We start from the raw sequence: 26121 nt of genomic DNA, 5'->3' as shown, positions 1-26121 counted from the left end.
TCTCTGTTATCACCTTCACGGCAGTTACTGGTACCCAAAATTACCTGGTTGGTTTGTGAGTTGTCTCCCTGAAAGCCCCCCACCCCCCCACACACACAGACTCACGTGGAAGCTTTCGGGAAGCTGAGGCTCATCCGCGGGATTAATCAAGGCACCGAGGGGCCAGGCAAAGGGGTGCTGGTGATTTATTGTCACCGCTGTTGAATAAAATAATACACAGCGTTGTTACAATCCTTCCTCATTGCTATCGGCTGTGGCTTAAGAGCCTCTGCAGCCCCGTTGCGCGGAGGTCGTCCTTCCGTCCCCGGGCCTCAGTTTCCCCACTCGGGGAGGAAGGAGGGGCGGAGCCCGGGCCGCCTAGCTGGGGGGCGTGGCCCCGGGCCGGCGCGCCGTCCGCTCCGCCCCCGGCTCCCCCCACGCCCGCCCCCGGCCCGGCCGTCCAGCGCCCCCTCGCGACCGCCTGCGCCCCCGCGCTCGGCCGGCCCAGCCGCGGTGGTACACCGACGCCGGCCCCCCAGTTGCCTTCCGGCGTCCTCCTTTCTCATCCCCGTCCCGGCTCTTGGAAGATCCTGGGCCTCCCCGAACCCCACCCTCGGTCATGGAGCCCGACGCCGCTCGCTGGGGCGGTGAACCTTCTCCCAGGCGGGCGGAGAGCCCCGCTCTTCCCCGGGCCGTGCGGAACCAGGGGCGGAGGCCCGGTTTCCAGCGGGTCCGGCAGAGAAGAGCACTTCCGGGGACGGGAGTGCACGTGCCGGGGCGCGCGCGGGGTCGCTTCCGGGGTGCTGGAGGCAGGTGTCACCGCAGTGGGGGAATTGGGGGCTGGCCTGGGCGTGCGGTGGGTGGGCAGAGTCCGGCTCCGGGCCCGGGCGGCGGGGCTCTGGTCGCGCCGTGGTGTCGGGCCCCGGGGACCCCGGACGGCGGCGGCGGGATGGCCAAGGCGCTGACCCCCAGGCGCGCCCCGGGAGACCCCCTGGCTGAGCCGGGGCTTGGCAAGAAGCCTCCTCGGAAGAAAAGCAGGAAGAAGAGAGTCTGGAAAAGCAAAGGGCGAGAAGCAAGCGGGACACCGGGAGGCGGCGCCAGGGTCGTCGTCGTGCGGCCTCCAAAGGCGCCAGAGGACTTTTCCCAAAACTGGAGGGCGCTGCAGGCGGTAAGATTGGCGGGGCCGCGCGGACGGAGGACGGGGAGAAGACGGGGGGGGCCCGACGGCAGCTGTGCAGGCAGGCCTTTGGAGGCAGATCGGCCTGTGGAGGTAGACAGACCGCGAGCCCTCGGGCCAGCAAGTAGCGGGACCTTGATTGGGAGGATCCCAGCAATACCCAGGGTTTCCAGTGGTGTTGATGGCTGCTGCCCCCAGGTGCCCAGCTCTTGAAAGGTGCAGCCTCTGCCACCTCATCTCTGTGTTTTTATTTCACCCCCAAACCAACACCCTGCAGTAGACCCCGTTAGCATCTCTGGCTTGCAGACGAATAAGGGGGCCCAGAAAGGTTAGAGAAGTGATCCAGGGTGAGCAGAACCGGCCCGACATCGGAGTCCCTGCCCTGAATGCGGGGCGGCGTCCTGCTGACTTTCTCGGCATCTGGGCCAGTCCTTCCGTGGATGTTCCTCTCTGCCCCATGCCGTTCCCTGTAGTCCAGTCGTAATTCTCTACGCGTCCCTCGGAGTTAGCTGCTGTGGTCGTCGCCGGAGGCACAGAGCTTACGGAATTGGGCCCAGCGTCACGCAGCTAGTAAAAACGTGGCAGACGCAGGTGCAGAGTCACGTTTCGGGCGCCAGTTTGTGTTCTTTGCTACTACTGACCTGCAGAGCCTTCCACGGTTTTCTGGAGTCTGTTCCAGAGCCTCCGGGTGAGCAAGACAGACCGCAGAAAAGAGCTTCTGGAGCCTCTCAGCAGCGCTGGTGCCTTAGAATGGGAGGCCCCAACCACCTGTCTCGAGGGACAGGACTGATGAGGTTTCCTCGGGAAACCCCAGGGTTCTGTACGATTTATTGAGTTGTGACTCTACCTCTTTCTCTTTTTCTCCCAAGAAAGTAAAGCAAGATTAAGTGAGTGGGAAGGGTGGTTACTGTGGGGGAAACCTTGTGTTTTCTCTACTTCGTACAAGAAAGCAAATCCTCCTGTTCTTAAACGTTGTGGGAACAAGTAAGTAGAAACCCAGGTCCTCGTGTCTCGGCTCACTGCCGCATGATCAGGGTCTTCACTGTGGCTGAGAACAGCCGTGCTGGGGACCGGAGCACCAGGGAAAGGTTGGGCTGGAGGAACGCCGAGAGCCCTTCTTGTAGGACAGCAGAAGCATGGCCACTGGCCGCTCTTGAGCCTCTTCCAGTTGACGGACACTCTCCATCTCTCTTCCTGAGACCCGCACAGCAGTAGCAAAACGAGATCTGGTGAAGGACGCGATTTCCATGCTGCAGCTCCGTGGCCTAATCTGTGGGAGAAGTAACTCTAAACGAACTGTAAACAGGAAAACAGGCTGCTTATCGTCCCCTCAGGCTCCCAGAGAAGTAGTCTCTGTTCAGTCATTCAGTAGGTGCTTACGATGGAGAACAAAGTGTGAAGTTTTGTAGGAATGAGGAAACAGGTATCAAATCGTGCAATGTAATCAGATAAGCAGAGAAGTGCATTTCACCACAAGTGACTTCAGATGGGCGTGAAAAAGGGCTTTTCCCAGACCGTTTGAACGTGAATCTCGATGATGCGGGTAGCAGACATTCGTAGATGTGACTGAGTACACGTACATATATGTACACATGTAAGTATTTTCAATCTCTTGTGCGTGATTTCCAAATTAAAACGTGTTGTGTATATTATTTTGGGTCCTATTAGCTCCTGAAACGAAAAACACAGGCCCTGGAAAAGCCTCTTGTCTCTCAGATGGATTCCAAAATGCAGCCCAAGATTATCCAACAAAAAAAAGTGATCCCAGATACAGCACAGAGAAGTGAGATGGGATCGGAGACCACAGACCCCAAGGTCTCCGGTGCCTCCGTTCCTTCAATATCTCCAAGGAACAGGAAGGTGCCGGGACCCCCCACAAAGGCCAGAGGAGCAGAGCACAATGAGAAAGGAGCCAAGAAAAGGACAAACGGTGACATTTCTCCAAAAGGAGCAGACATCAAGCATAAGAAGCGGAAAGCTAAGGAGGTGACTGTGGCCTTGACTCCGGCCCTGCCCACTGAGTAAGTACAGGTGGCATCTGCCCTCGCTGAAGCTCTGGTGGCCCACCTGGTCCCCTCTGCCTCCCTGTGCAGCCAGCGGCCCCCATCGGCTCATCTCTGAGAACAAAGTCCCAGCAACTGCGGCCTGTCTCCTCCAGGAGGCCTAGGCTGCCGGCCCCTCCCGCAGCCCCTCTAGCACCTTACCCCGCTGCCGTTTCTTGGCTTATTACTTGTTTCCCCCAGGATGGAGGCCTAATGAGGGCAGGGCCTGTTTGGTAACTGTCATATCTCCAGGGCCTAGAGCAGAGCTTGGCCCTTAGTAGGCCTCCAGTAACGATTTGTGGGATGAACGCATGCCAAAGCCAGAAGGACCCAGGTTGGAGACCAGTTCCTGTGTCTGGCGAGTCGGGTGCTCTGGTGCGAGCTCCTGACGTCTCCCGCACCTCAGTGTGGTCATCTGTGGTGTTGGGGGGGGTGTGAGATGCAGTGTGCTAGCTCAGCACCTGGTGATTACTCAGCAGACCCCGTGGGGTCACTTGCACAGGGAGGACCAGGAGCTCGGGGCTGCCTCTCAGTGGCTCAGCTGGAGGTGGCATGTTTGTGAGTCAGGCTGGCGGCGAGTCGCCCGGGTTGCTGAAGGTTCCAGGAAAGAGGGGTTTGAGTGCCTGCCGTGTGTCCCTGAGCCAGGGAGGCCCTCTGGAAACGGAGCAGGCACGACAGAGCCCTCCCGCTTAAGGCTGATAGTCGAGCAGGAGAGATGGCCAGACTGAAATTATTCCAGTATTCTGTGAGTGTGGTCAGGATAAACCGAAGGAGGGAGAAGCTTGTGGAGCAAATGGCCAGAGGAGTGTGTCCACTCAGTGGGGTCAGGAAGAGATCTCTAAAGAAATGACATTCAGCTGAGCCCGAAGGACAGACTTCACCAGGCAGGAAAACACACCCTTGTGTGGACATCGGAGTTTGAGGCCTTGACGTGAAGACGCTAGAGGTCGCCCCAGCTTGGGAGGTGTTGGGGGAGGGGGGTCTGTGTTTCCATTTCATAGTTCTCGCGTTTGTGTTTTCTAAATGTCCGGTGATGAACCTACAACTTTCCCAATTTAGAAGCACGTGTTAGTAGTCGTTACAGCTGGCTTGTACGTTTACATCTTATGTCCTTTGTAAGTTTGGGATGAGGAGCCTGTCTTGTAACGAAACGAGCGGTAGAGCACGTGGTCAATCCACAGGAGTATTGGGGCCGTGGGGGGCCCCCCGCTGTACCAGCACCTCCGCTGACCAGTGCTCGGCCTGTTCTCTCTGCCTTTTAGAGACGACATCTGGTTTGATGACGTGGACCCGGCGGATATCGAAGCGGCCATGGGCCCCGAGGCGGCCAGGATAGCGAGAAAGCAGCTGGGGCAGAGCCCAAGCAGCATCACGCTGGTGAAGGAGCAGGCCTTCGGCGGGTGTGCAGGGCCAGGGCCACGGGCGGCACTCAGCCCCAGAGGGCGAGGGTTTCAGGAGGGAGCTCCGTCCGTCTCCCCTAGTTGAGCCCTAGTGGAATTGGGGAGGCGCCGCCCCGTCCTGCGAGGAGCCTGAGCGGAGAGCTTGTCCCACAGAGGGGTGGTGGTGGGCGGAGAGCTTTAGGTGCCGAGGGCTGGGTCCCGCCGTGTTGATTAAACTGGAACCTTTGGCTCCCTTCAGCCTGACTAGAGCCTTAGCCATGGATTGTGAGATGGTGGGCGTGGGCCCCAAGGGGGAAGAGAGCGTCGCCGCCCGAGTGTCCATTGTGAACCAGTATGGGAAGTGTGTTTATGACAAGTACGTCAAGCCCACCCAGCCGGTGACGGACTACAGGACGGCGGTCAGCGGGATACGGCCAGAGAACCTCAAGCAGGGTGGGTCCTCCCGGCTGATGAGCACAGAGGAAAAGCGATGCCTGGGTCCCTTCTCCCTTTTTCTTTTTTTATTATTATTTTTTAAATTTTTTTAAGTAACCTCTGCACCCAACATGGGCCTTAAACTCACGACCCCAAGATCGAGTCGTGCGCTTTACCGACTGAGCCAGCCAGGAGCTCCTCTTTCTCCCTTTGGTCCCCTTTCTGTTTGGAGCATTCGCCACAGCAGGAGTCCCGACAGTCTTACCTCACCTGGGGTGACTGTTCTCAGAGGCCTCTCGGGCACATTTGTGTCCCCACCTCCGTGTCACCTAGAGTGTGCGCCAGTGTGGGGTCAGCAGGGGACATGGGGTAGGTTGTAGGGTCTCGTCTTTGTGAGGACTTCAGGAAGCCCTGGGAACGTCTGAGCCATGAGAGGCCTGGCTCAGGTTCTAGCAGGTTCCTTCTGGCTGTGGGGTTGAGAAGAGACTCTGGACCCATGAGGGTGGGAACAAGAAGAGGGGGCATGTGCTGGTGGTGACCTGGGCAGTCGTGACCCAGATGCATCCTGAAGGCAGAGTCTGTAGGGATTCTGGTGGATTGGCCCTGTGGGAGGGAGACCGGAAAGGCCGCAGGGGCGACTCCAAGGTTAGGGACCTGGAGAGGTCCTGGAAGCTTTCGGGATCAAGGCCACACTGCTCCTTCCTGGCCCACTCGGTGTCCTTTCTCTGCGCCTCTCAGGTCCCCTCTGCACACCCGACCAACAAGTAGTGCCCTGGTCCCTGACCAGCCCTCAGCTCTAGGTTCTAGGGTGGGCTGCCCCGATCTAATCTTGGGCGGGGGCGGGGCAGGTGGCGTCACGGAGGGCAAGCACGGAGACCTGACCCTTCCCTTGGCAGGGGTGGGGGTGCCCCCAGGGGCATCTGCTAGGAGAGCAGGCCGCGCTGCCTCTGGGCCCGAGGGTCTGGAGCAGCCCCCCTCGCCGGCTGCGGCGGAGCACCGTTCTTGATTTTGTCTCCAGTTGGAAAGCATGAAGTCCAAGCCTGGTTCTTACAAGATTCAACAGTTAAAATGCCTGCCAGGCGGCTGTGAGCGCTTCTGAAAGCCCCTCTCTCGGCCGCAGTGGAGCTGCGCGTGGGGCTCCCCAGCGAGGCCCATGGCGCTAAAACCCACCTCTTTGTTCTGCTCGTCAGGAGAAAAAATTGAAGTTGTCCAGAAGGAAGTGGCAGACATGCTGAAGGGCCGGATTCTGGTGGGACACGCGCTGCGTAACGACCTGAAGGTACTGCCGTCGGGCGTGGGCTGCACCACGAGGGGACTGCACTGTTGGAATTCCGGCCCTGGTAACGGCACCAGCTCCCGGGTCCTCCCCACGTGCTGGGAGGAGTGCTAGGCGTTGCTCAGCTCTTCAAAAGGCATCTGAGGCTTCGTGCCCCTTTTGGAGGCGCTAGAAGTGAGGCGCTGTGAGCTACGTGACGTGCCCGCTGCGTCCACATGGCAGAGCTGGGTGCAGCCCGGACTTGGTGCCGGGCCCCCTTCCCACGGCCCTAGCACATTCCACATACACAGAGCCAGGCTGCTTCCTCTGCAGCTTCCACCCGGCTGGCCAGGGCCGAGTGCTCCTGTGAGCTCAGAGCCGCGGTCTGTGGGGAAGCGTCCCCTGCAGCCACCCCCTGACGGCCACCAGACCGTCAAGGGCTCCTCTTGTCTCCCTCCTGGTGGGCAAGCTCCAGGGGCCACTTGTGGTGCCCTAGGGGCTGCGGCCTCCAGCCTTTGCTTCTTGAGCGTCTCTGCTGTGGGCAGAACTGAGCACAGGGCAGGCAGGGTGGGAGACTGTCCTTCCTGGGCGTGGGGCTTCTCAAATAGTGTTCCAAGGAACCCCGGGGTTCGCAGATGTTTCAGGCACCTGATTGTCGGTTTGCGTTGCCTTTCGAAATTTTGAACTATTGAAACTGACGGCAGGTCCTCTGCCCGCCACCATGCGGTGCCATAAACCCGCCAGCGGCCGCCATCCTGCTGGTTCCTGCTCCCTCCCCACGTGGCCGGCTCTCTCCAGAGGTCGTGGGACGAGCTGCTGCAATCCGTTAGCGTCCTGACTTCCTGCGTGTGGGACACCAGCTCACACCGCAGGAACACCGTGCTTGCTGGTCTCCTGTTTCCCTGGCTTCAGGATGGGGTCTTTATTAACGGGGTTCTTAACTGCTGGCCGTCATCCTTGGACAGCGTGATCGCTTCCTGTCAGAAGTCCGAGTTCACACCAGTACCCTTTCACTGGAGCGTGCTCTGTGCTAGGAGTCCTCGGGAGAGGGGGGCCCACCGCTGCACACTGGTGACACTGGGACTGTCACCCTCCTCTTCCAGGTGCTGTTTCTCGATCACCCAAAAAAGAAGATTCGGGACACACAGAAATACAAACCTTTCAAGAGTCAGGTGAAGGTATGACAGGGCACGGGCTCAGGGCGCCGCAGGCGGGCTGTTTGTGTAGCGGTTGCTTCTGGTTCCTGACGGTGTGCCGCTGAACGGCGTTTGGTTTGTGGTTAGGCTCTGCCTGTTAACTTTCAAAATGAAAAGAAACGTTAACAGGAAAAGCAGAGTTCTGCCGAGCGCTGCCCTCCGAGGCCAGCGTGAGCGAGAGCAGGCTCTTTCCGGTCCGGTCTCTGTGACGAGACCCCCCGCTCTGGGGAAGAAGCTGCCTCGGACCTGCTGCGGACAGAGGCCTGAGGCTGGAAGGCGGAGGTGCACACTCCTGCCCAGGCCCTCCTGTTCGGGCTGACGGTGGGGGTCACCAGGCCTGGGGCCACGCGCACCCCTGGTGAAGGCACGTTGAGGGGCACTGGGTGGGGGCTCAGTGGGTGACTGCCCCAGGCAGAGCCTGCGAGGCCTGCTCCCCAGCGTGGCTGTGTGCCGCCCCCTCCCCCTGCAGAGTGGAAGGCCATCCCTGAGGCTGCTTGCCGAGAGGATCCTGGGGATCAGCGTGCAGCAGGTGGAGCACTGTTCGGTAAGTGTGGCCTGGGGTGACGCTCCCCAGGATCGCGGGCCGGCCCTAACCTTGCAGCCAAGGCGCCCTGTCAGGGGCCTGGATGACTTCTTCTTAGGAGGCCGCTGGCCTATAACAATAAGATGGCAGAACGACTCACAGAGCGCTCACTACATCCTGAGTGTTTACGTTTAGCTAATAAACACTTGAACACAAAAAACTGCTGTTATTGCAGTCGTTTTGGAGAAAAAGTCCCCTGTCTAGATTGAAGGCCTTTTAGGACGACACAGCCCAGGCTGGCTGGCCCCCTGGGCCTTGTGACAGGCTCCAGTGCCGGGGCCGAGGAGTGCTGGCCTGTGGAACCCAGCCCCCACATCGTGGCCCCGGCCTGCCTCACGCTCAGAGCCCGCCCTCCCGTCTGCGTGTCCATGTGTCTGTGCTGTGTCACAAGGCAGCACGTCTATCCCCTCCACCTTCCTTGGGTTCCTTTCTTCTCCCGGAAGTGGGGCACCAGAGTCACCAAAGCCTGGCCAGGATCGAATCCCTAGAATGCTGTTTTGCTTGGCTTTCTCCTTTGTGTGCCCCGTGGGATTGGGTGGCCCGTGGCTGTGCTGGTCACCTTCTGGGACGGTCACAGTGGTGTTCTGTGTCCCCTAGATTCAGGATGCCCAGGCAGCAATGAGACTCTACGTCCTGGTGAAGAAGGAGTGGGAGAGTACGGCCCAGGACAGGCGCCCCACAGCCCCTGCTCCAGACCGCAGCAGCGTCTCCGTCCCTGGGCGGTCGTGACCAAGCATGGGACAGCTCGGGTCTCCCCAGAGCAGCAGCTCTGGCAAAACACATTCACCGTCCCGGCGGCAGGGCGTGGGGGCGCGCTGCTGAGAACCGCTGCTTCCCTCTGAGTTTGCCATCTGAGACCTGGTCCACCGCTGGAGGTGGCTGGCGGGGACGGGTGCAGAGGGGCACCTGGACCTCTGCCAGGACGGGGAGTCGGGGCCGTCTGCGCCCTGCTGTCACCGGCGGAAGCTTTGCCGGAGATTTGCCCCATCCCAGGGGTGGGAAGTACCCAGTCCACTGGGTTTTCCGTGCCTTCCTTGGAGGAGGCCCCTCTCCTTCCTCTGCCTCGAGTCACGTAAAAATTCTACTGGACTCAACGGGCCCGGGCCCGTCTCGGAGTTAGCTGTGGCTGCCTTTGGACTCTGATTTTCCGAGGGCGCCGTTCCTTTCTCAGCCTCCACCCCACCCCATGTATACACCTGCCACGTTTAAGGGCAGGGCCCACGGGGTGACGCTGGGGCTCCAGTTGTCCAAGCTCGGTGACACCAGTCGCCCCCTGTCTAGGACGGACGTGCTGACCCCCGGCTGTTGGGCTGGAGCACAGGTGTGAGGGTCTTCTGAGAACAGTCAGGAGCAGCGGGTCGCACTCAGTGCATAAAGCCCCAGGCTTCACCGAGCCACCTGGCCGCTGCACAAGGAAGGCCCAAACCCACTGAGGATATTCAACATAAATGCAGGTTTTTACTGGAGGTGGAGCTTGTGGAGGTCACTCTGTTTCTCTCGTCTAGAGTGGCCCCAAAGGACTGCTGTGTCCAGCTGGCACACTGAGCGGGCCAGGGCCACAGCCTGCGGGACACCTGCCGAACCCCACGCTCCCAGAGCACCACCGGCCCACCCTGTCCCCAGGACGCTTCCACGCCAGGCGGCCTTGGGCCTCGCAGCCTGGAGACGATCCCCCCGAAGCCTAAGGAAAACACAGTTCACCGGGCAGCTCTGGGGGTATAGGAGGAAAGAAAGGGCAAGAGAGAAGGTGGGGAGGGGGCAGGAGGCCTTGGGGTGTCTGCCTCCTCAGGGCAGAGCCGACTGTCCTGCGGAGCTGGGTGGCGTGGTGGCCCCCAGTCTTAGCAACACCGTCTCTGCATATGAAACCAGCTCCTGGAAAGAGAAGGGTCATCAAAAACTACACACACACAGATTCAAGTCTGTTCTACACAGAACCTTGACCGTAGAGGCAGGTGGGAGGCCTGGTTTTGGGGGCCCCTGCCCCCAAACCCCCTGGGGGCACACACCAGGCTGGAGGTGAAGCGCTCCTTGATCTCCTGGACCAGGGGCCGGATGCCACTGGACACCAGCTCAGGCAGGATCTCCTCTGTGGGCAAGGCAGAGGGTCCTGAGGTCAGGGCTCAGCCAGCCTGATGCCCCCCCGGCCCTGGCCAGGGGGGCCCGGCAGGACAAGGCTGGGCCCATCCCCCTTGGGCTCAGCCCAACCCACGTGCTGCCTCTCAGGCTGGGGAGCCAGGCGTCCCCCACGGTCGGCACGGCGCCTGGTGCCTAGTGAGCCCTCCCACTGAACTGACAGGAAGTGGCGATTCGGTTCTTTCCCTTCCCCCCACCACTTAGAGCTGGGAGCAGGGTGCTTCTGACCACTGGCGTCCTGGAGGGGTGGGGAGGGCAGGGGGACTCTCACGGTAGGAGGCCAGGTGGGCCAGCAGCATGCAGATGTTCTCTACCACCTTGGGGTCGTCCTTGTAGAGCTGGTACATCTCCCGGAGGAGGTCGAGGCCGCTGCCGCCCTCCCCTGGCACTACCACCTGCAGGGCCGCCAGCTCTGGGGGTGGGGGGGTGCCTTCACTCCAGCTGCTGTGCCTCGGTGCCCTCTAGCCAGTGGGGTGCGGCAGTACCTAGTTCTCAGAGTCGCTGAGAGTCCAAAGCTCAGGATAGCAAGGACCTCAGCCACTGGCAGAGGAGGCCAGTTTCCCGCCACTTGGGGACATCTGAGGTCGGTGTGTCCCCATGGTGGGACATGTACACCCCACCTCACTCTCCCAGCAGAAGGCTCCTGTCCTCGGGGTGCTCTCAGCCTGTGGGCCCCAGAAGTGCTGAAGCGCGTTGCAGAGTGCGCCTACAGCGTGGGCGCGGGGGGGACCCCAACGCTGCACACGTACACCCCCAGTTAGGGGTTAGACCCTGACTCTTGAGGGGCTGGGGACCAGTGGAAAGGTTACTCATCAGACCCTCTGGAACCTGGGGATCTGACGCTCAGGTGGGATGACTTGAGTGTCCCAGCCAACAGGTGGCAAAGCCCATTCTCTCCCGGACGCGGGCCCTGGGCTTGGACCACCCCCTCCTCCATTGCTGAGCCAGGTCCCTTTTGCCCTCAGGACCTCAGCCTCCCCTCCCATCCCCTGAAGGTGGGCAGCTGATGCAGACCTGTGTGGGTGGGACCTCAGGCTGGGGGAGAGCCCCGGAGCCCAGGGCGTCTAACCGGAAAGGAAGACCCTGCCAGTGGTCCTTGGAGCCTCCCTCCCAGGAGTGAGGGTGGCCACGCTCCCTTCCTCGGGCCCAGACTTCAGGCTGAGAAGCAGACTGTCCTTGGCCCTTGGCCCCCAGCCCAGCCCACCCCTGGGACATGGAGTTGGGACCAGATCTCAAAGGGGCTGAAGCCCCGCTCACATCCCAGCCGGCAACCTTGTCCGGTCTGCAGGCCCCAACTGTGAGGGGTTCTAGTGCCATCCTGTCACAGTGCCAGGTGCTGCGCACTGAGCAACAACAAACCGGTCCTATTACGGGGGTGGGACCTGGCCCCTGGGGTGTTCTGATAAGCTAAACCTGTTAGGGATGCCTGTGCAGACCTAATATGTGTTTGTGGACAGGGAAAGAGAATCACAGTATAGCATTCAGCCAAAAAAAAAAAAAAAGTGAAGTCTCCGTGGCAACTTCTGGATGAAGGAACCATAGATTGTCCTTTTCCTTTTTTGATCCCTTTGCTTCTGTGTTGGGTTTGCGGGCGGCTGGCAGACCCGCCTTGCTGAGGTTTGCCCCCATCTCCTAGTGTTAGCCCCGTCCATAACCAGGCTCACCGGACACCTTCGCGAGGCTGGCCAGCCCCCGGTAGGCGTTGTTCACCAGCGGCACTCTGTCCGGGCACAGCCGGATGCTTTGCAGGAACAGGGCCGCCACATCTTCAAACTGGTGCTCCTTTATGCAACCTGCAGAGGGCCTAGTTGAGGCCTCGTGGCCTTGTGCGTGGGGCGCACGCTCCCCCGCCCGGGCTGCTCACCTAGCATGGACAGCAGCCCGAAGACCCCGCAGCCGGCTTCGGCCATCTCCACGTCCCTGGGGTAAGTGGCCAGCACCTCGGGAATGAGGACCGCGGCTTTCTCCAAAGGGGTCTTGTTCACAATGACAGCTGCAACCAGCGCGGGATGGAGGCGACACCTAGCCCTTGAGTGCATGCAGCCGAGCCTGCTGTATACATAGGCCCCACACCCGCCTCCCACCTGTTGGGGGAGAGGTCAGGGAAGAGGGGAGTTTTTGGAGGGTAGGGACTCTCTGCCCCCAACTGGTCTTGGGGGCTTTTGCACTCCGGGTGTGGACAGCGCTCTCTGGTTTCCCAGGCTCTCCGTGGCCTGGAGCCCTCTTTTCCTTAGAACGAATGGCCAAAGGGCCAAGACGGGGCCTGGAGGAGAGGAAGCAGCACAGCCCGGGGGCCCTTTTCTGAATCTAGAGTGACAGTAGGGGGCCGGCGCCAAGCTACCATCAGAAACCAGGGACTGCCCGGGAAATCCCAGGATGTGTGGCAGGTGTGGCAGGCTCTTCCCAGGGCAGGAGCCACGAGAGTCTGTGAGGACCTACCCGGTCAGGACAGGAGGTCCTGCCTCCGCTGGGTGCATCCCCCCCGCCCCGCCCCCTCCCTCCCTTACTTTTCCTTTGCTTGCAGGCTCTCAGAAAAGTCTTTTTGTGGGCTCTGCTCCTGAAGTGTTTAAGGTGCAGGCCGTGGAGGCCCTTGAAGGCTGTCAGAGGTGATTAGGGAGCAGCAAGGATAGCAGCCCCCACCCCCAGCAGGAGAGTGGGAGGAGGGGCCCCCTCACCGTCCGCCATCAGGGCCCAAAGCAGGCTCAGGCCACTGACGCAGATGTCCCTGTTTGTGGAGAAGGTACTCAGGTGCTCCAGGATGTGCTCAAACAGCCCAGCATTCTGCAGCTTCTCTGAGGCCGATTCTGTGGGCAGGCCCCAGAATCAGGGCCACAGAGAAGCCCCTCCTCCAGGAAGCCTGCCCTGAGCACCACGTCCCTCCGTGGTCCTTGCCAACCACAGGCCCATGCATCCTGCATTTCTGGGCATCTACTCTGGGCCAGTCATACCCAGTGTGGGGCCCTGAAACAAGAGGACATGGTCCATCCTCGGGGTCACCAGTCCGTGTATTGCCTATCCCATGATTGGCTGGGGCCAGCCTCCTGGGTCCACACAGAGCAGGCCTGAGCCTCCTGGGGTGGGAGCAATGATTGTCTTTCCTGGTGGGTGAGCCGACACCCAGTTTGCCTGATGGCTCTGATTTACGCCTCTTGTCCTAACGGGCTTATTCATAGCACCCCTGCTCACTCCCTGAAGTGGGCTCCAGTCAAGCGGGGTGAGGAGCAGAGTGCAGGCGTCCCTCCCCTGGCCACAGGACTCCAGGTGAGCAACCTTGGGCTCGCGGGCCCAGCTGCCCGAGGAGGTGGGTGGGAGCAATGCACGGTGTGGACGGCCCTTGCTTCTGCCACCCCTGCCTGGCTGGCTGGGGGCCGCAGGAGCTCAGGTGCCCCGTGAAGAGATGAACGAGGCGTGGAGCCCACGGTGGCACCTGGTCGATGTCTGCATGTTTGTGGAGGGAACAAGTGACAGTCAAACAGAAGCTTCCCATCAAGAGACAAAGGCCAAGCATGTGGAACAGCCCCAGCACAGGCAGCGCAGGTGTGCCCCGTAAGGGCCAGGCCGCCCCCACGCCCCGGCTGAGCGGGCAGGGCCAGGCCGACCCACCCTGGCTGGAGATGATGGTGAGCAGGCTGTAGACCGTGACCAGGAGCTGCTCCGACTCGGGGTGGCTCCACAGGGTGCTCAGCAGGACAGAGATGACAGAGCTGTCACTCAGCACCTCGGCCGCCGGGTCCTGCGCCAGCACTGCTCGGGCCAAGGGACGATGACCAGGGTTACGTCCCACACTGGGGATCATGGGGCAGGTAGCCTGCAGGGGGCCGCCCTCCCTGGCTGGGGGGGGAGGCAATGCCCCCACTTCGCGTGGAGAAAGCCAAGGTCAGGCTTGTTCTGGAGTAGGTCCCCGTAAGTGCTGGTTGCATGATGGGGTGAAGGACAGAAGGGGTGGGCACCTGCCCAGCCCACATGGCCGGTAAGTGGCACCGGGCGGCCAGTGCTGGTTTCCAAGGCTCTGCCGGGCCTTGGGACCAGGTGCCAGGGTCAACATTTAACCCACATGGCTCGGCACCCACCTCGACCCAGGCTGCGCAGCAGGAGGGAGCAGGCATACAGCTGTATGTCGAGGATCCTCTCGTGTTGCGTCATGATGGTGATCAAAATCTCTACCAGCTCCATCAGCCACGGCAGACCTGGCAGGGCCGGGTGGCAAGGTTGAGCCTCGGCCCAGGAGCAGGGGGTGGGAAGGGTGTACGGACCAGACCAGGGAGTCCAACGCCGCTGGGAGTCTACAGGGCATCACGCATGGGCCCCTGGACAGATGAGTAGGTGAGGAAAGAATGTGTGTCTGCCCTGGGCATCTTCTTATTCCAGCAGCTCTCTGAGGTGGAGCCTTCCTGTTGCTCTTACAGGTGAGAAAACAGGGTCAGAGAGACGAAAGCACTTGCTTTGAACCCAGCCAGTCCGTGGCCATAACTGCCCTGAGTGCGGGCGTCTGCGGGTCTCATGGACTTTCCCTGGGCTGCATGCGCGGGCGGCAGTGGAGGGTCCGGTCCCCGCAGTGTCCCTTCCCCACGCCGTTAGAGTGGGGAGCGAGAGCCCTGTGTCTCAGGCCTGCAGCGAGAACATCCAGAACAAGAGCGCGGGCCCCAGGATGCCCAGCACAGCTAACCCACCTCCCAGTGAGGCTGGCTCCCTCAGCCCCTCCAGGAAGGCAAAGTCTCCCTTCCTGGGGACTCTTCTGGCCACAGCCTAGCTCCAGGAGGGGTCCAGGGGAAGGGTGAGAAAGAGGGAAAGGCAAGGGGCCAGTATGAAGTCTCTGCTAGTGACTCAGCTGCCCCAGCCGCTGGAACAGGCCTTCTGTGGAAGGACAGATGGACAGACAGTTGATGGATGGGTGGACAAACGGACAGATGGGGGGTGGATGGAGGACTGATGGATGGATGAGGGAGTGAGTATAATATTCAGGCTGGTGAGGCAAGTTGAATGGAGAGATTTTATGAGACACTATTTTGGCAAAATTTAGAAGATATGAATACTGCTTGATGGACAGTGTCGGGGAGAGATGCCGTCATGCACTCTTGATAGGTGGGTAAGTAATTGGCGGTATCTGTGAAAAAGTGAAATATTTATACCCCGAGCACCTAGGAATTTGTCCCACAGCGCACAGGGGCCCATGCTCCGGGGTGTTCAGTCCTGTGCCGTTTATCATACTGGACAATAGGCAACCGCCCAGCCAGCCATCGATGGAGATGGGGGAAAAGACAGGAGCCTTACTAAGAGCCCGTGAGAACCATGTGAGGGCCGGTCACTACACTGTTTGCTCACCGAGCCACCCCATCCCCCCCCTTCTGCTGGGCAAAAGGGGCGACACGGGAAGAATTCCCAGCAAGCCTCGGAGGTGTAGGAGAGCCCCTCTAGGAGAGCTCAGAGAGAAGGGCCACGGCCACCCCAGAGGCCTGGGCCACAGGCTGAGCCTGGGAGGAGCGGGGGAAGGTGGGCGCGTGGGGGGTCTACCTAGCTGGTCTTCAGGCATTCTTAGGAGCCTCTTCATGGCTCTGAGCTGGACTTCAGGCCGGCTGGAGAAGTTCTGCATGACCTCTGCAGGAGACAGGACCGCACGGGGAGGAGCCGTCTGAGGGCCAGGGCGCCTGGGGCCCACCTGGAGGCACCACACTCCCCACAGATCCACGCGATAGGGCATTCTCACCCCCATTCCGCAGGCCTAGCAGCTGGTCCAGAGTCAAACCCAAGCCTGTCCTGGAGCCTCACTGGAGTCTCAAGACAGCCAGAGTTCTCCCCTGAGCCCAGGGCTCCTTCCACTGCTCCTCCGAGCCTCCCTGCAGGGCTCTTTGCCTTTGACTCCTAACAGACGACCCCAGCCCCACAATGGGCTGCAGTGTCCAGCTATGCACATTGGAGACCCCTTCCTTATCCCGTGGCCAACTCAGGACCCCTCCTCCACCCGTGTCTGGGCGCTGTGCACCTCGGAGCGGCCCACAAACGGGCCCTGTGGTGCTCCTTACTTTTAGATGAGCAAACAGGCTCAGAGAGGGCACCTCGCTCAAGGCCACTGAGCTGGTGGGTGATGGGCTTCCATCGGACCTAGCTGCCCGCCTCCAAAGCCCCCCACCGTGAGATGCGGGGCGGGGGGACAGAAGCTAGGGCCTCGAGACCGTCCCTTCCCCAGAAGTGGGGGCAGAGGTGGCAGATGGGGGAGGAGTCCCCTGTCACAAGCAGCCAGGGCAGGGAGCCACGGAGGAGAGGAGGAAGTGAGCAGACCACCCAGAACACAGAGGGATGCGCGAGTGCAGTCGACCTCGAACCTGAAGGTGGCCTCTAGACCCATGGTCCACCCAAGGCCTTGGGTGTGGCGGTTGTGCAGTCCCTGTGCTGGGAGCCACAAGGAGCCCCCCACCAGGGGCAGGCAGTGGAGACAAAGTGCTGGGTGGTGAGTGAGCACTGGGCCAGGTCACTGGCAGCACCGTCAGCGGAGGCCTGCCCATGTCCCACGGCAGACAGAGCCCCTGCAGGGACGCGCCTGCCCGTCCAGGGCCCCTGCAGTGCCCATTCCCATGCCCAGCACCATTCTGGGCGTGTAGAAACCACACAGGAACAGGTGCCAAGTGGGGCAACCACTCTGGGCATGGGGATCACCGTGTGGCAGGGTGTGGAGGCAAACAGCAGGGGGCTCCAGGGGTTGTGACAGTGGGGGGCTGCTCAGCTGTCACGAGCACCATGTAGCAGGAGGGGAGGGGAAACAGGGGCCAGGCACTGAGATGAACTCTGGTACAGGTGACAGGAGTGAGGGAGGGTATCTGAGCGGGGGGTGCCCTGAGCAATGCGGTGCCTGGGGTGGGATGGAGGGGAGAGCCCCGAAGCCTTCCAAACCCCTGGCCATGTGTCAGGAGCAGTCCAGGGCACTGGGAGGCAGGGGGAGGCACTGACCACCCCCCCCAGAGCTGAGACAACAGCTCCCTCCCCCTCTGGGCCCCCACCATCACCTAAAATACTGGCGACGTTACTTTCCAGCAGCCGGTCGGCGATGAAGGCAGGGACCACCTGCCGGTGCAGGGTCAGAGCAACACTGGAGGACCGGAAGTTGCTGCTCACGAAGGTGATGTGGATCACATCCCTGGAGGGGAGCCGAGACGGCCGCTGGGCTCCCCTGCGGGGCTCTGTGGGGCTCCTGCCCGCAGAGAGGTGGGCAGACACCCAACCTCCACCCTCCTGTTTGGGACTCCATTTGGCAGCATCTCTCCCAGGAGTCCCACCTCCAGGAGGGGCCTGGGCTTGCTCCCCGGGGTGCGGGAGCACGGGGCTGGGCCCCTTCCTCCATAAAATATACTGAACAGATTTGACAACCGTGTTCGTATAAAGGTGCATAGACCCAGGCCGGATTCACTGTTTTATGTTCTTTCTTCCTTCTCTTGTTAAGACAAACTACAGTTAGAACATGGTCCTGGTCCTCGGGGACCTCCGCACCTGAGGGAGAAGCCTGCTCCGTCGGCTCAGGGCTCAGGGGTGTGCCTGCCGCTACAGCAGTTTGGGATGGGCCATGCTTGGGAAAGCCCCGCGGGCCACGGAGGGGTCGGCGTGTCTGTGGCATTAGAACGCCGAGTGGCTGTGTATGCAGGACGGCGGAGAGACGGCGGAAGATACACGGAAAGGTTCAGATCCAGCGACAGCCCCTGGGCTCACCTGATCGTTACTCGCTCCGAGGGGTTGATCCGCAGCATCGAAGGTAGGAGAGAACGGAAGGTTTCCACATCGGGGATCTTCCTCTCCTCCATGGTCTGCAGGACGCTCTTGAGGCCGTCAGGCGCGCTCCGGATGGACTTCCGCAGGTGCATGGCTTCTGCTCTCTGAGGGGACGCGGACAGCACTGCTCCGTCGGCCCAGCCCCGACCGTGCCCCAGGGCGAGCCGGCAAGAGGGCCGGAGGTGGGAAGACTAGGGACCTGAGAGGTGCATTCAGGCCCGCCAGGGTCCAGTTCCCTTGGCTTGCGTCCCGCCGTGGGCCCGCTGGTGCACGTGAACTCGCTTTTCTCATCCATAAGGAGGCAGCGAGCACCCAGGGAGTCCCCCGTGAGGGTTAGCCATGGGGCGGTTTGAGTATCTCAGTCATCGTCATCACCATGCCGGGGCCCTGAAGGCCAAATACTGAGTGCGGGGGTGCCCCACACAGCCCGTTGGAGGCACAGAGCAAGGCAGGAGGATGCAGGGGGGGAGAATGTGCCCCTTTGAGCCAAGGTCGGCAGGGCCGGCTTTCTGGGGATGTGGGGTGTGGGGTTCAGGGTGTGGTAGGGAGGGGCAGGCAGAAGGCAGCTCACATTTATGAAGGAGCAGCTGACCATGTCGAGAATGATGCAGCCCAGGGACCAGATGTCCGATTTCTGGCTGAAGGAGAAGTTGAGGGCTTCGGGGGCCATCCAGGACTTCTGAAAAGGGTCTGTTGGCAGGAGAAGGTGTCAGATGCATGAGTCCTGTGCTCCCTGGGGGAGCAAGCGGCTCAGAAAGGGAGGGGGGTAGGGAGGTGCTATCTATGGAGGGAAAGGAAGAGGGCCCTGGTCTTCAGTCAGTGAGGCTGCCACCTGGGCACGTGCCCAACCAGGCTGGCCCATGGGTGCCCAATACGGCTGCAGATGTGGTTTGAAAGAGGCATGTGCCAAGAAGGCTGAAACTTCCACCCTCTTTAAACATCTCACTCCTCTAAAGGTCAGAATCTGGAGGCAAAATTTCAGTTGCCCCACCCTAGTCTCTAAACTGGAACCCCAGACAAGGAGCCAAAAGAGCAGGGTCATCAGTCTGTTAGTTCCTGATAGACCTCAGGCAGCCCCTCCCTCTCTGGACCTTCGTTCCCCAGCCAAAGAGTAAAGGGGTGGACTCCAGGACCCCTGCCATCCACACCTCCAGCAGATTTACCTACTCACCCATCCATCCATCTGCCCATCCATCCACCTGTCTGTCCACCTATCCATTTATCCTCTGTGCATGCAGGACTCTGAAATTCTCAACTGTGGTCACTCTCTCCATCCCTGGCAGCTGGTATAGGCTGGAAGCCCAGCTCCCTTTGCCCCGCTGTCTTTTCAAAGGAAGGAGAACGCATCTCCCCTTCCTCCCCACGTCTACCATCTCCTTGGTGATTTTCAGGACTCAGTAAAGTACTCCAGCTCTCACCAGTGTATGGCATCCACTAACCCCCATTCTCCTTCCATGAAGGTTTACATTTTCTGGGTGTCTTTTGGACCCTGCCCGCATGCACCGCCTCCCCCCCCCCACATAGTGGTACTTCTGCTCAGTTACAACAAAGGCAAGGGGGCCTCTTTGGAGCCCACATAAGCCCACGGGGGTCTGTGGGGACCTTCTGAGCAAGGAGAGGTTTGATGTTGCCTTGTTCCAGCTTGGGCTGCTGTCCTCTGGACTCCAGGAGCGACCCCACTCCGGTGAGTGGCCCCTCCCCCACTGTGCCCCAGCCACTGCTGTCCTGCAGACTGGGACGACCCCGGCCACCTTCCTCTGCGCGGATGTTCCACTTGGCTTTGTCTGTCATCAGTGCGTGGGAGCTCAGGTCCTGTAATTTGCAGTGGTTGCTGCTGACGAGGGCTATGTTGGAGGGCTTGAGATTCCTGAAACCAAGAGGTGGGACTTTTGTCTGGGGGCGTGCCCGCCTTTCCACCCACCACCCACGGGCCACACGATCCTCCCGGGGTGGAGGCCAGAGCACCCTGAACCTCATGCCCTGCTCCCTGCCCCACCCAGTTCTGCCCTTCTCTCAACAAATGCCCCCTTTGCAGCCCACTTTTTAAACAGTGTTTCCTACAGAAATAAAATATACTCAGTTATTTTAAATTGCAAAACCACAAGCCAACTACAAGTGGGAAAACACCCAATCCTTCTGCTGCTTTTCTGCTAACATCTATTCACCTCCTTCCAGATCTCAGCTATGCATTTGTTTTTGGGGACTGGTTTTCAACCATTTTGTCATGTTCAGTGACATTAACGCTAAATTACGCTAAATCGTGAGCATTTTCTTTGTACACAGGGTCCACATGGTTCTCTCCTCCTTTAGATCCGATACCGACCCAGTCTGCAGCCATTCCCAGCCCCTGCAGACTGCATGCTGGAGCCCTGCCACTCGCGGGGCTAAAGCTCAGCCCCGCCACCCGACCAGAGGCCACGGCGCGCAGCCTAATCGCTTCCTTCCTAGTGCTGTTATCTGGCTGCTCGCCCTGCACTTTAGAACCAGCCTGCCCCGGTCAGCGTCCACTCCTGAAGCTGGGTGAATCACTGCAGGTGACGTGGAGGGGGTAGCATTCTCTGTGAGCCCGGGAGGGGCCCTGGAAAGGTGCCCACACTTATCCTGGCTGTGCTGACCCTGGCCGCACCTCTCTCCCCCGGTCCTGCCCAAGGGGACTCCGTGCCCTTTCTCCTGCAGCAGCCTGGCCACCCGCGGTCACCTGTGGATGATGTCCAGTTGGTGGAGGTATTCCAGAGCGTCCAACACCTGGCCCAGCATGTTCTGCAACCACTGGGGAAAGAGCGAGAGATGCCAGGATTGGCGGGGGTGGGGGGGTGTTCTCCCGGCAGCTGGCTTAGGCAGGTCAGCGACCCCTCGAAGCAGCCAGCGAGATCATGGAATGTTCTCTCCTTGCTTCTGAAGATGAGCCCAAAGCTACAGAAGAGCTCAGAGCCAGTGCAAGAGATTTCTGCCTCAGGTCCCTTTCAGGCTCAAGTGCGCGGGGCTCTCCAGACAGGACAGCCAGGTCAGCCAGGGCAATGTTCTTGTTTCTAGACCCCACACTCCTGTCTCCACACTGGAGATACTCCAGCCTGGGCCCCACCCCTTGTGGGTATCAGAGATATCGAAGCCTTTATTGCCTACTCTGGGGCTTGTCTCTCTATGTCATTAGAAGGAAAAGAGCTCTGATAAAGAACGTTCTGGAAACAACTGTGTGGCAGAAACGAGATCCATCTAGTCTCCAGGGCAGTGATTTTCAAACCGGGTTCCTAGGAACCCTAGATTCTACTCAGGGGTGTCAGAGAGGGGCTGAGTGAACAGGACCCCGGGCTTCTTCCCACTCCACCTTCCACCCGTCCTCCCACGCCCCTTGATTAGAGTAGCTTTGCCTTCCTTGCTGGGTTTCTGAGAACATTCTGTGCTTGAAAGGGTTCCACCACTAACAGAAAGTTTGAAACCCACTCCAGAGCCTATGCCCAAGGTCCACATTGGGAGACGAGCTGCGTGCCCCTCAGAAGCCCTCAGGAGCAGGACGGTGCCCAGAGGCCCCCGAGCAGAGGCGTGCTCAGAACAAAAGCAGGCAGAATTTACTCGGGGTGGATCATAGGCGTAATGTGAAAGCAAAAATGAACCAGCTCAAAAGACAACAGGAAAATATCTTCAGGACCTTGGGGCAGGACAGGCTCTCACACAGGCTCAAAGGTGCTAACAATAAAAGAAGCATTGATAAACTCACTTCATTACAATTAAGAACTTCTGGGGACGCCCAGGTGGCTCAGTCGGTGAAGTGTCTGACTTTGGCTCAGGTCATGATCCCAGGGTCCTGCGATCGAGTCCCGCATCGGGCTCCCTGCTCAGTGGGGAGCCTGCTTCTCCTTCTCCCTCTGCCCCTCTCCCCCTGCTTGTGCTCTCTCTCTCTCAAATAAATGAAATCTTAAAAAAAACCCAAAAACTTCTGTTCATCAAAAGACATGGTTAAGAAAGTGCATTGGCAAACCACAGACAGGGAGAAGACACTCTGGATGCCCATATCCACAATATGTAAAGAACACCTACAGATCAATAAGAAAAGACAACCCCAATGTTTAAATGGACAAAAAACTTGAACAGGCACAAAATCCAAATGGCTAAAAAGCACTCCCTGTGATTACTCATAATAACTCAAATTAAAATGCAATTTTTAATTAAAATGAAAAAGACTGAAGTGTTGGCCAGAAAGTAGGAACTGGAAGGCGTACACCTTTTGCTGGGAGTAACTCCAAATCAACCAAACCATCGTGGATGCTGGAATATCTACTAAACCTGCTCTACAATCCAACAACTGCACGCCCAGGGGTTCATCCAGAAAGGATGAGTGTTTAGGTCCACTGGTAAGCACACCCAGTAGCGTTCATGGCAACAGCCCCAAACTGGAAACACCCTACAGGGTCACAGCACTAGGCTATGCACAGACCGATGGGGCCCCACGACGGGGCAGCACCTAGCCACGACACGGACGATTTCCTGATCCACTCACGACATAAGAAACCAGACACAAACAGCAACATGCTGCGTGAGTCCATTACGGGGGACTTCAGGGCAGGCAGAAGGATCCCCGGGGACAGAAGTCCAACCGTGGGCACGGCCGGGACTTCTGGAGCTCCAGGAGCATTCTGCATCTCGATGGGCGGAAGGTTATGAGTGTCTGCCTGCGTACAATGCAGCGAGCTGTGCACTTAAGACTTGTGCACATTACACCCTGCAAACACCTCCACTCATAAACGTAAGAAAAAATCGGGCCAGACTCCAATAGCGTCTGCCCTCCCCTCTGCCCCTTTGCCCCCTGATTGAGCCTGTGACATCACAAGGCCCAGGCGGTCCCCAGGCCTGGTGTGTCCTACAGAGTCTGTCTTACTTCAGAGTCAATGATTGTCCTTGTCTCCCTCTTCTTCTCAATGACATTCTGGAAGCTCTCATTGTTGTGCTCCATCACCAGGCAGAGGAACAGAGAGGAGATCTGATGGGGACACAAGGCCTTAGCCAGATGCCACGGTCCCGGCCCCCAGAAGCCCAGGCCTGGGCGCCTCTGCGAGGTTCCCTGCCCCAGGGCCTCCCTCCACTGGGCCTCCATCCGCAGGGGCCCAGTGGCTGTAGGAACACTGTCAGAGGTGGGGTAAGAGCCCCTCACAGGCAGCTCCTGCTCACGCCTCCAGCCTCATCTATCCTCCCCTCCCCCTCTGCCCTGGCTCCTCCATCTGCGCTAAGCCCCCTGGACTTTGCTGAAAGCGGCCCAGGCCTTCTGGCCACGGCACACACAGACCCCTGTGCCTGGGATCCCGCCTCTTCCCAGGGTAACTATTTATTCTCTAGGGCTTAGCTTCGGTCCATTTCCTCCCTTGGAGGAGCCTGCCCCAAATGGGATTCCAGCAGACCGGGTCAGGGGCCTTAGCTCAGGGCTCTCAGAGGACCCTGCTTTTCCTTCCACAGTGAAATGTCCTCTTGGCTTTTCTGTGTCCTTGAGAGTGTTATGGGGTGCAGGCTGTTCTTACGGCCCAGCTGGACAGGAGGCACATGTATGAGGGGACCCTCCACTCCTGCTCAAACCCTTGGCTGTCCACCCCAGATGAGGACCCTAATGTGGAGGTCTAATTATGGTCTGACACTCACCAAGAAGCCTTGCAGCCTCCCTTCACCTCCAGGCCCCCCGCCCCACCCCTGCTCAACTTCCCCTTCCACCTCAGTCCCATTTGGAATAATTTGCAAGATTCTGGATCCCTGTACAGACAAGAAGTCTTGTAGCCTATGGGCTGAAGTATAGGGCTTGGGGGCTTACAAGACCCTGATCTGAATCCCACTTAGCTGTGTGTTTTGTTTTGTTTTGTTTTTTTCCCACTCAGCTGTTACTAGCTGTGTGGTCTTGGGGAACTCCTTAACCTCTCTGAGCCCCAGGGAAATGAGACTGGTACTTCCAACCCCGCAGATCTCCCTGGGTCTGAGGATGACCATGCAGCTAGTCAGTAAACTGCAGGAGCCACAAAAGTCAAAGGTCCAGAGGCCCCGGACAGTTGGACGCCAAATAAGGGGGAAAAGCAGGGACCGGCTTCCTAACGCCTGCTCCTTCCAGGGAAGTCAAAAGCTCCACCTTCAGAGGGCAGACTCACTGAGCCTTTGGCTGCAGGATGAGCTCAGGAGCTGGGCCACGGACTGGGTAGGTAACCAGGATGAACTTGCTTCTCTTAGCTTCTATTTCTTCCTTAGGTTGTATACCAACCCCTCCTGCGCTAAAACTCTTGGGGGCTCATATGAGATGATGCCCAGAGAGCCCCCACAGGGCCCCCAGGAAGTGCTGAGTCAGGGGTAACTTGGAGTCACTGCCATTGCAGTCAGGGGGTTACAATGGCGTTGGGGTGCTCTGTGCTCAGCTCGCTTGTTCCTGCAGCCACGGCATGGCAGCTGAGCCTGCAGGTGTCGACTCAACCCACCTCACTGTTCCATATGATGAAGAGCTCCTGGTATATGGAGATGTGGGGGTGCTGGAGCTTCAGCAGAGGCATCAGCTGCGGGGACAAGAGCAGAGGAAGTGGAGACGTTCCAGAAACGCTGCTTCTCAGCGAGTGCTTCTGTGTCACGTCGCCCAACACAGGCACAAACTCCAGCTCTGAATAGGGCTGGGGAGCGAGCACAAGGAAGGGGGTGCAGCCTTGTGCTTTGGAGCCAGGCAGCCTGGTGTGGGTCCCGTCTCTCCCGCATGTGCTGTGTGGCTGAGGGGAGGCTCCTCAACCTCTCTGAGCCTCAAGCCTCATCGGAAAATGGCAGTCACAGTGGTATCCGCCTCACAGGGGAGTCAGGAGGGCTAACGTGAGCTGGCGCAGGCCAAGTGCCTGATGCGGAGGAAAGAAAGCACAGTCAGGGGTAGCTGGAGACGGTGGTGTGGCCAAAGGGAAGTGGGACACTGTTGTACGTGCACCCAGCTCGCCTCCTGGGTGGTGCACACTCGAGGCCCCAGGGCCCCGCTCCCGGCTGAAGGTGCTTGGTGGACTCACATAGCCGGGCTGCAACAGTGGCTGCCGCGGCCACCAGGAACCACATGGACAGCCGCTGGTGGTGTCAGGCCGGCTGCAAGAGGAGGTCACCTCATGGGCTGGGGAAGGGAACAGGGATGTGCACAGCTGTGATGGGGTGGGGGCTGTGGGAGGGTCTCCCACAGTCTCTCCACTTTGCCAGGATGTGGCCGGGGTCCTTCGCTGTGCGGCAGTCACACTGTGGATCGGACAGCTCTTTGCTGGCAAAGCTCAGGAGCCGGGGGGTCCAGAAAGAAGGCAACCAAGTAACCATTAACTAGGAGGGACACGTTTGCTTCATGGGAGATTCAAGAGAAGCAAAGAAAAACTGCTCAGAGCCTTTGTCCAGCGAGTCCAAGTGCACGTGGCTGTCACTGCTGTTATTATAAATCAGGATGTTCTTGTTGGTTCTGACTGGCCAATTGAAGGAATGTAAAAGAATATACGTTTTCTTTGTTAAAACGATTCTGTAGTTCTCACATTTTCTACTGTAACTAACATTTTTATAATTGAAGGAACAATATTTTAAAAGATGGTTTTTGGTAGATTAGCCTAGGGCCCTGGCCAGCACTGAAACTTTATCTTCTCTGAGAACATATATTCTAAGTTATCTGCACCTGGAAATGAATGTTTTGGGCACAGACTCCCTTCATGACCTGGAGGTGTCTGGCTTCATAGCATAGGGCAAGAACTGGTTCTGACCCTCCATGTCCCCGCCGAGGCTTCTATCCAGTCATTCCACAGGAGAGGACAGAACAGTCTCTGTGTGTTCTGCATCACGTCCTCTAGAGAGGGAACCACCCAGAGAATTACCTCTTCCAGGGCCTCGTTGGCCTGATGCTCATCAATACATTCCACCTGTAGGGGTACAAGAGCATGAACTCAGTAACTGTGTAGCCAGCCCATCATCACCACCACCACCATCATCATCATCAACACCACCACCATCATCACCATCATCATCATCATCACCACCCTCACCACCACCATCATCACCACCATCACCATCATCATCACCACCATCACCACCATCTTCATCACCACCGTCATCATCACCATCATCACCATCACCACCATCATCATCACCATCGTCACCATCACCACCATCATCACCACCATCACCACCATCACCATCATCAATCACTATCACCATCACCACCATCACCAC

The 26121-nt window shown here is 59.2% G+C and overlaps 3 protein-coding genes across 5 annotated transcripts in view; 1 reads left to right on the top strand and 2 right to left on the bottom strand.

The window, feature by feature from the left end:
• The window catches only part of ADAMTS13 (ADAM metallopeptidase with thrombospondin type 1 motif 13), a 30418-nt gene extending 29742 nt beyond the window's left edge, over positions 1–676 (bottom strand). Inside the window, exons 1-2 of one of the 3 annotated variants that reach the window (XM_032418378.1) lie at positions 591–676; positions 106–197 (exon numbers count right to left, since the gene is read on the bottom strand). In XM_032418378.1, the coding sequence (XP_032274269.1) occupies positions 106–134 (29 nt within the window). In that variant the 5' untranslated portion in view covers positions 135–197; positions 591–676. Of the gene's footprint in view, positions 1–105; positions 367–590 lie in introns of those variants that run through there. The other 2 variants (XM_032418379.1, XM_032418380.1) reach the window with 2 other exon arrangements.
• Positions 677–793: 117 nt separating this feature from the next.
• REXO4 (REX4 homolog, 3'-5' exonuclease) lies at positions 794–9511 on the top strand. Its single transcript, XM_032418878.1, has 8 exons — positions 794–1147; positions 2825–3177; positions 4461–4598; positions 4837–5030; positions 6203–6291; positions 7371–7445; positions 7933–8007; positions 8644–9511. The coding sequence occupies exons 1-8, from the start codon at positions 929–931 to the stop codon at positions 8773–8775; spliced, it is 1275 nt and encodes a 424-aa protein (XP_032274769.1). The 5' UTR covers positions 794–928; the 3' UTR covers positions 8776–9511.
• Positions 9512–9946: 435 nt separating this feature from the next.
• Positions 9947–26121, bottom strand: part of STKLD1 (serine/threonine kinase like domain containing 1) — a 21200-nt gene continuing 5025 nt past the window's right edge. Inside the window, exons 4-19 of the mRNA XM_032419016.1 lie at positions 25767–25811; positions 24375–24449; positions 22808–22909; positions 20633–20703; positions 19686–19801; positions 18506–18624; positions 17875–18038; positions 17178–17308; positions 15691–15774; positions 14250–14366; positions 13783–13923; positions 12855–12983; positions 12044–12172; positions 11844–11972; positions 10451–10591; positions 9947–10132 (exon numbers count right to left, since the gene is read on the bottom strand). Of these exons, the coding sequence (XP_032274907.1) occupies positions 9960–10132; positions 10451–10591; positions 11844–11972; positions 12044–12172; positions 12855–12983; positions 13783–13923; positions 14250–14366; positions 15691–15774; positions 17178–17308; positions 17875–18038; positions 18506–18624; positions 19686–19801; positions 20633–20703; positions 22808–22909; positions 24375–24449; positions 25767–25811 (1866 nt within the window). The 3' untranslated portion in view covers positions 9947–9959. The remainder of the gene's footprint in view (positions 10133–10450; positions 10592–11843; positions 11973–12043; positions 12173–12854; positions 12984–13782; positions 13924–14249; positions 14367–15690; positions 15775–17177; positions 17309–17874; positions 18039–18505; positions 18625–19685; positions 19802–20632; positions 20704–22807; positions 22910–24374; positions 24450–25766; positions 25812–26121) is intronic.

The sequence above is a fragment of the Phoca vitulina genome, unplaced genomic scaffold (assembly GCF_004348235.1).
Source record: "Phoca vitulina isolate PV1807 unplaced genomic scaffold, GSC_HSeal_1.0 scaffold21, whole genome shotgun sequence".
Taxonomy (NCBI): Eukaryota; Metazoa; Chordata; class Mammalia; order Carnivora; family Phocidae; genus Phoca; species Phoca vitulina.
This window is presented reverse-complemented; position numbering and strand designations above follow the sequence as displayed.

What these genes read in the sequence shown, in the direction of transcription:
- REXO4 (XM_032418878.1), top strand. Translation starts at nt 929, where the DNA reads ATGGCCAAGGCGCTGACCCCCAGGCGCGCCCCGGGAGACCCCCTGGCT. An exon ending in ACTGGAGGGCGCTGCAGGCG is followed by an intron (nt 1,148 to 2,824) that starts GTAAGATTGGCG and finishes GGGTCCTATTAG; the next exon opens with CTCCTGAAACGAAAAACACA. An exon ending in AAGGAGCAGGCCTTCGGCGG is followed by an intron (nt 4,599 to 4,836) that starts GTGTGCAGGGCC and finishes GGCTCCCTTCAG; the next exon opens with CCTGACTAGAGCCTTAGCCA.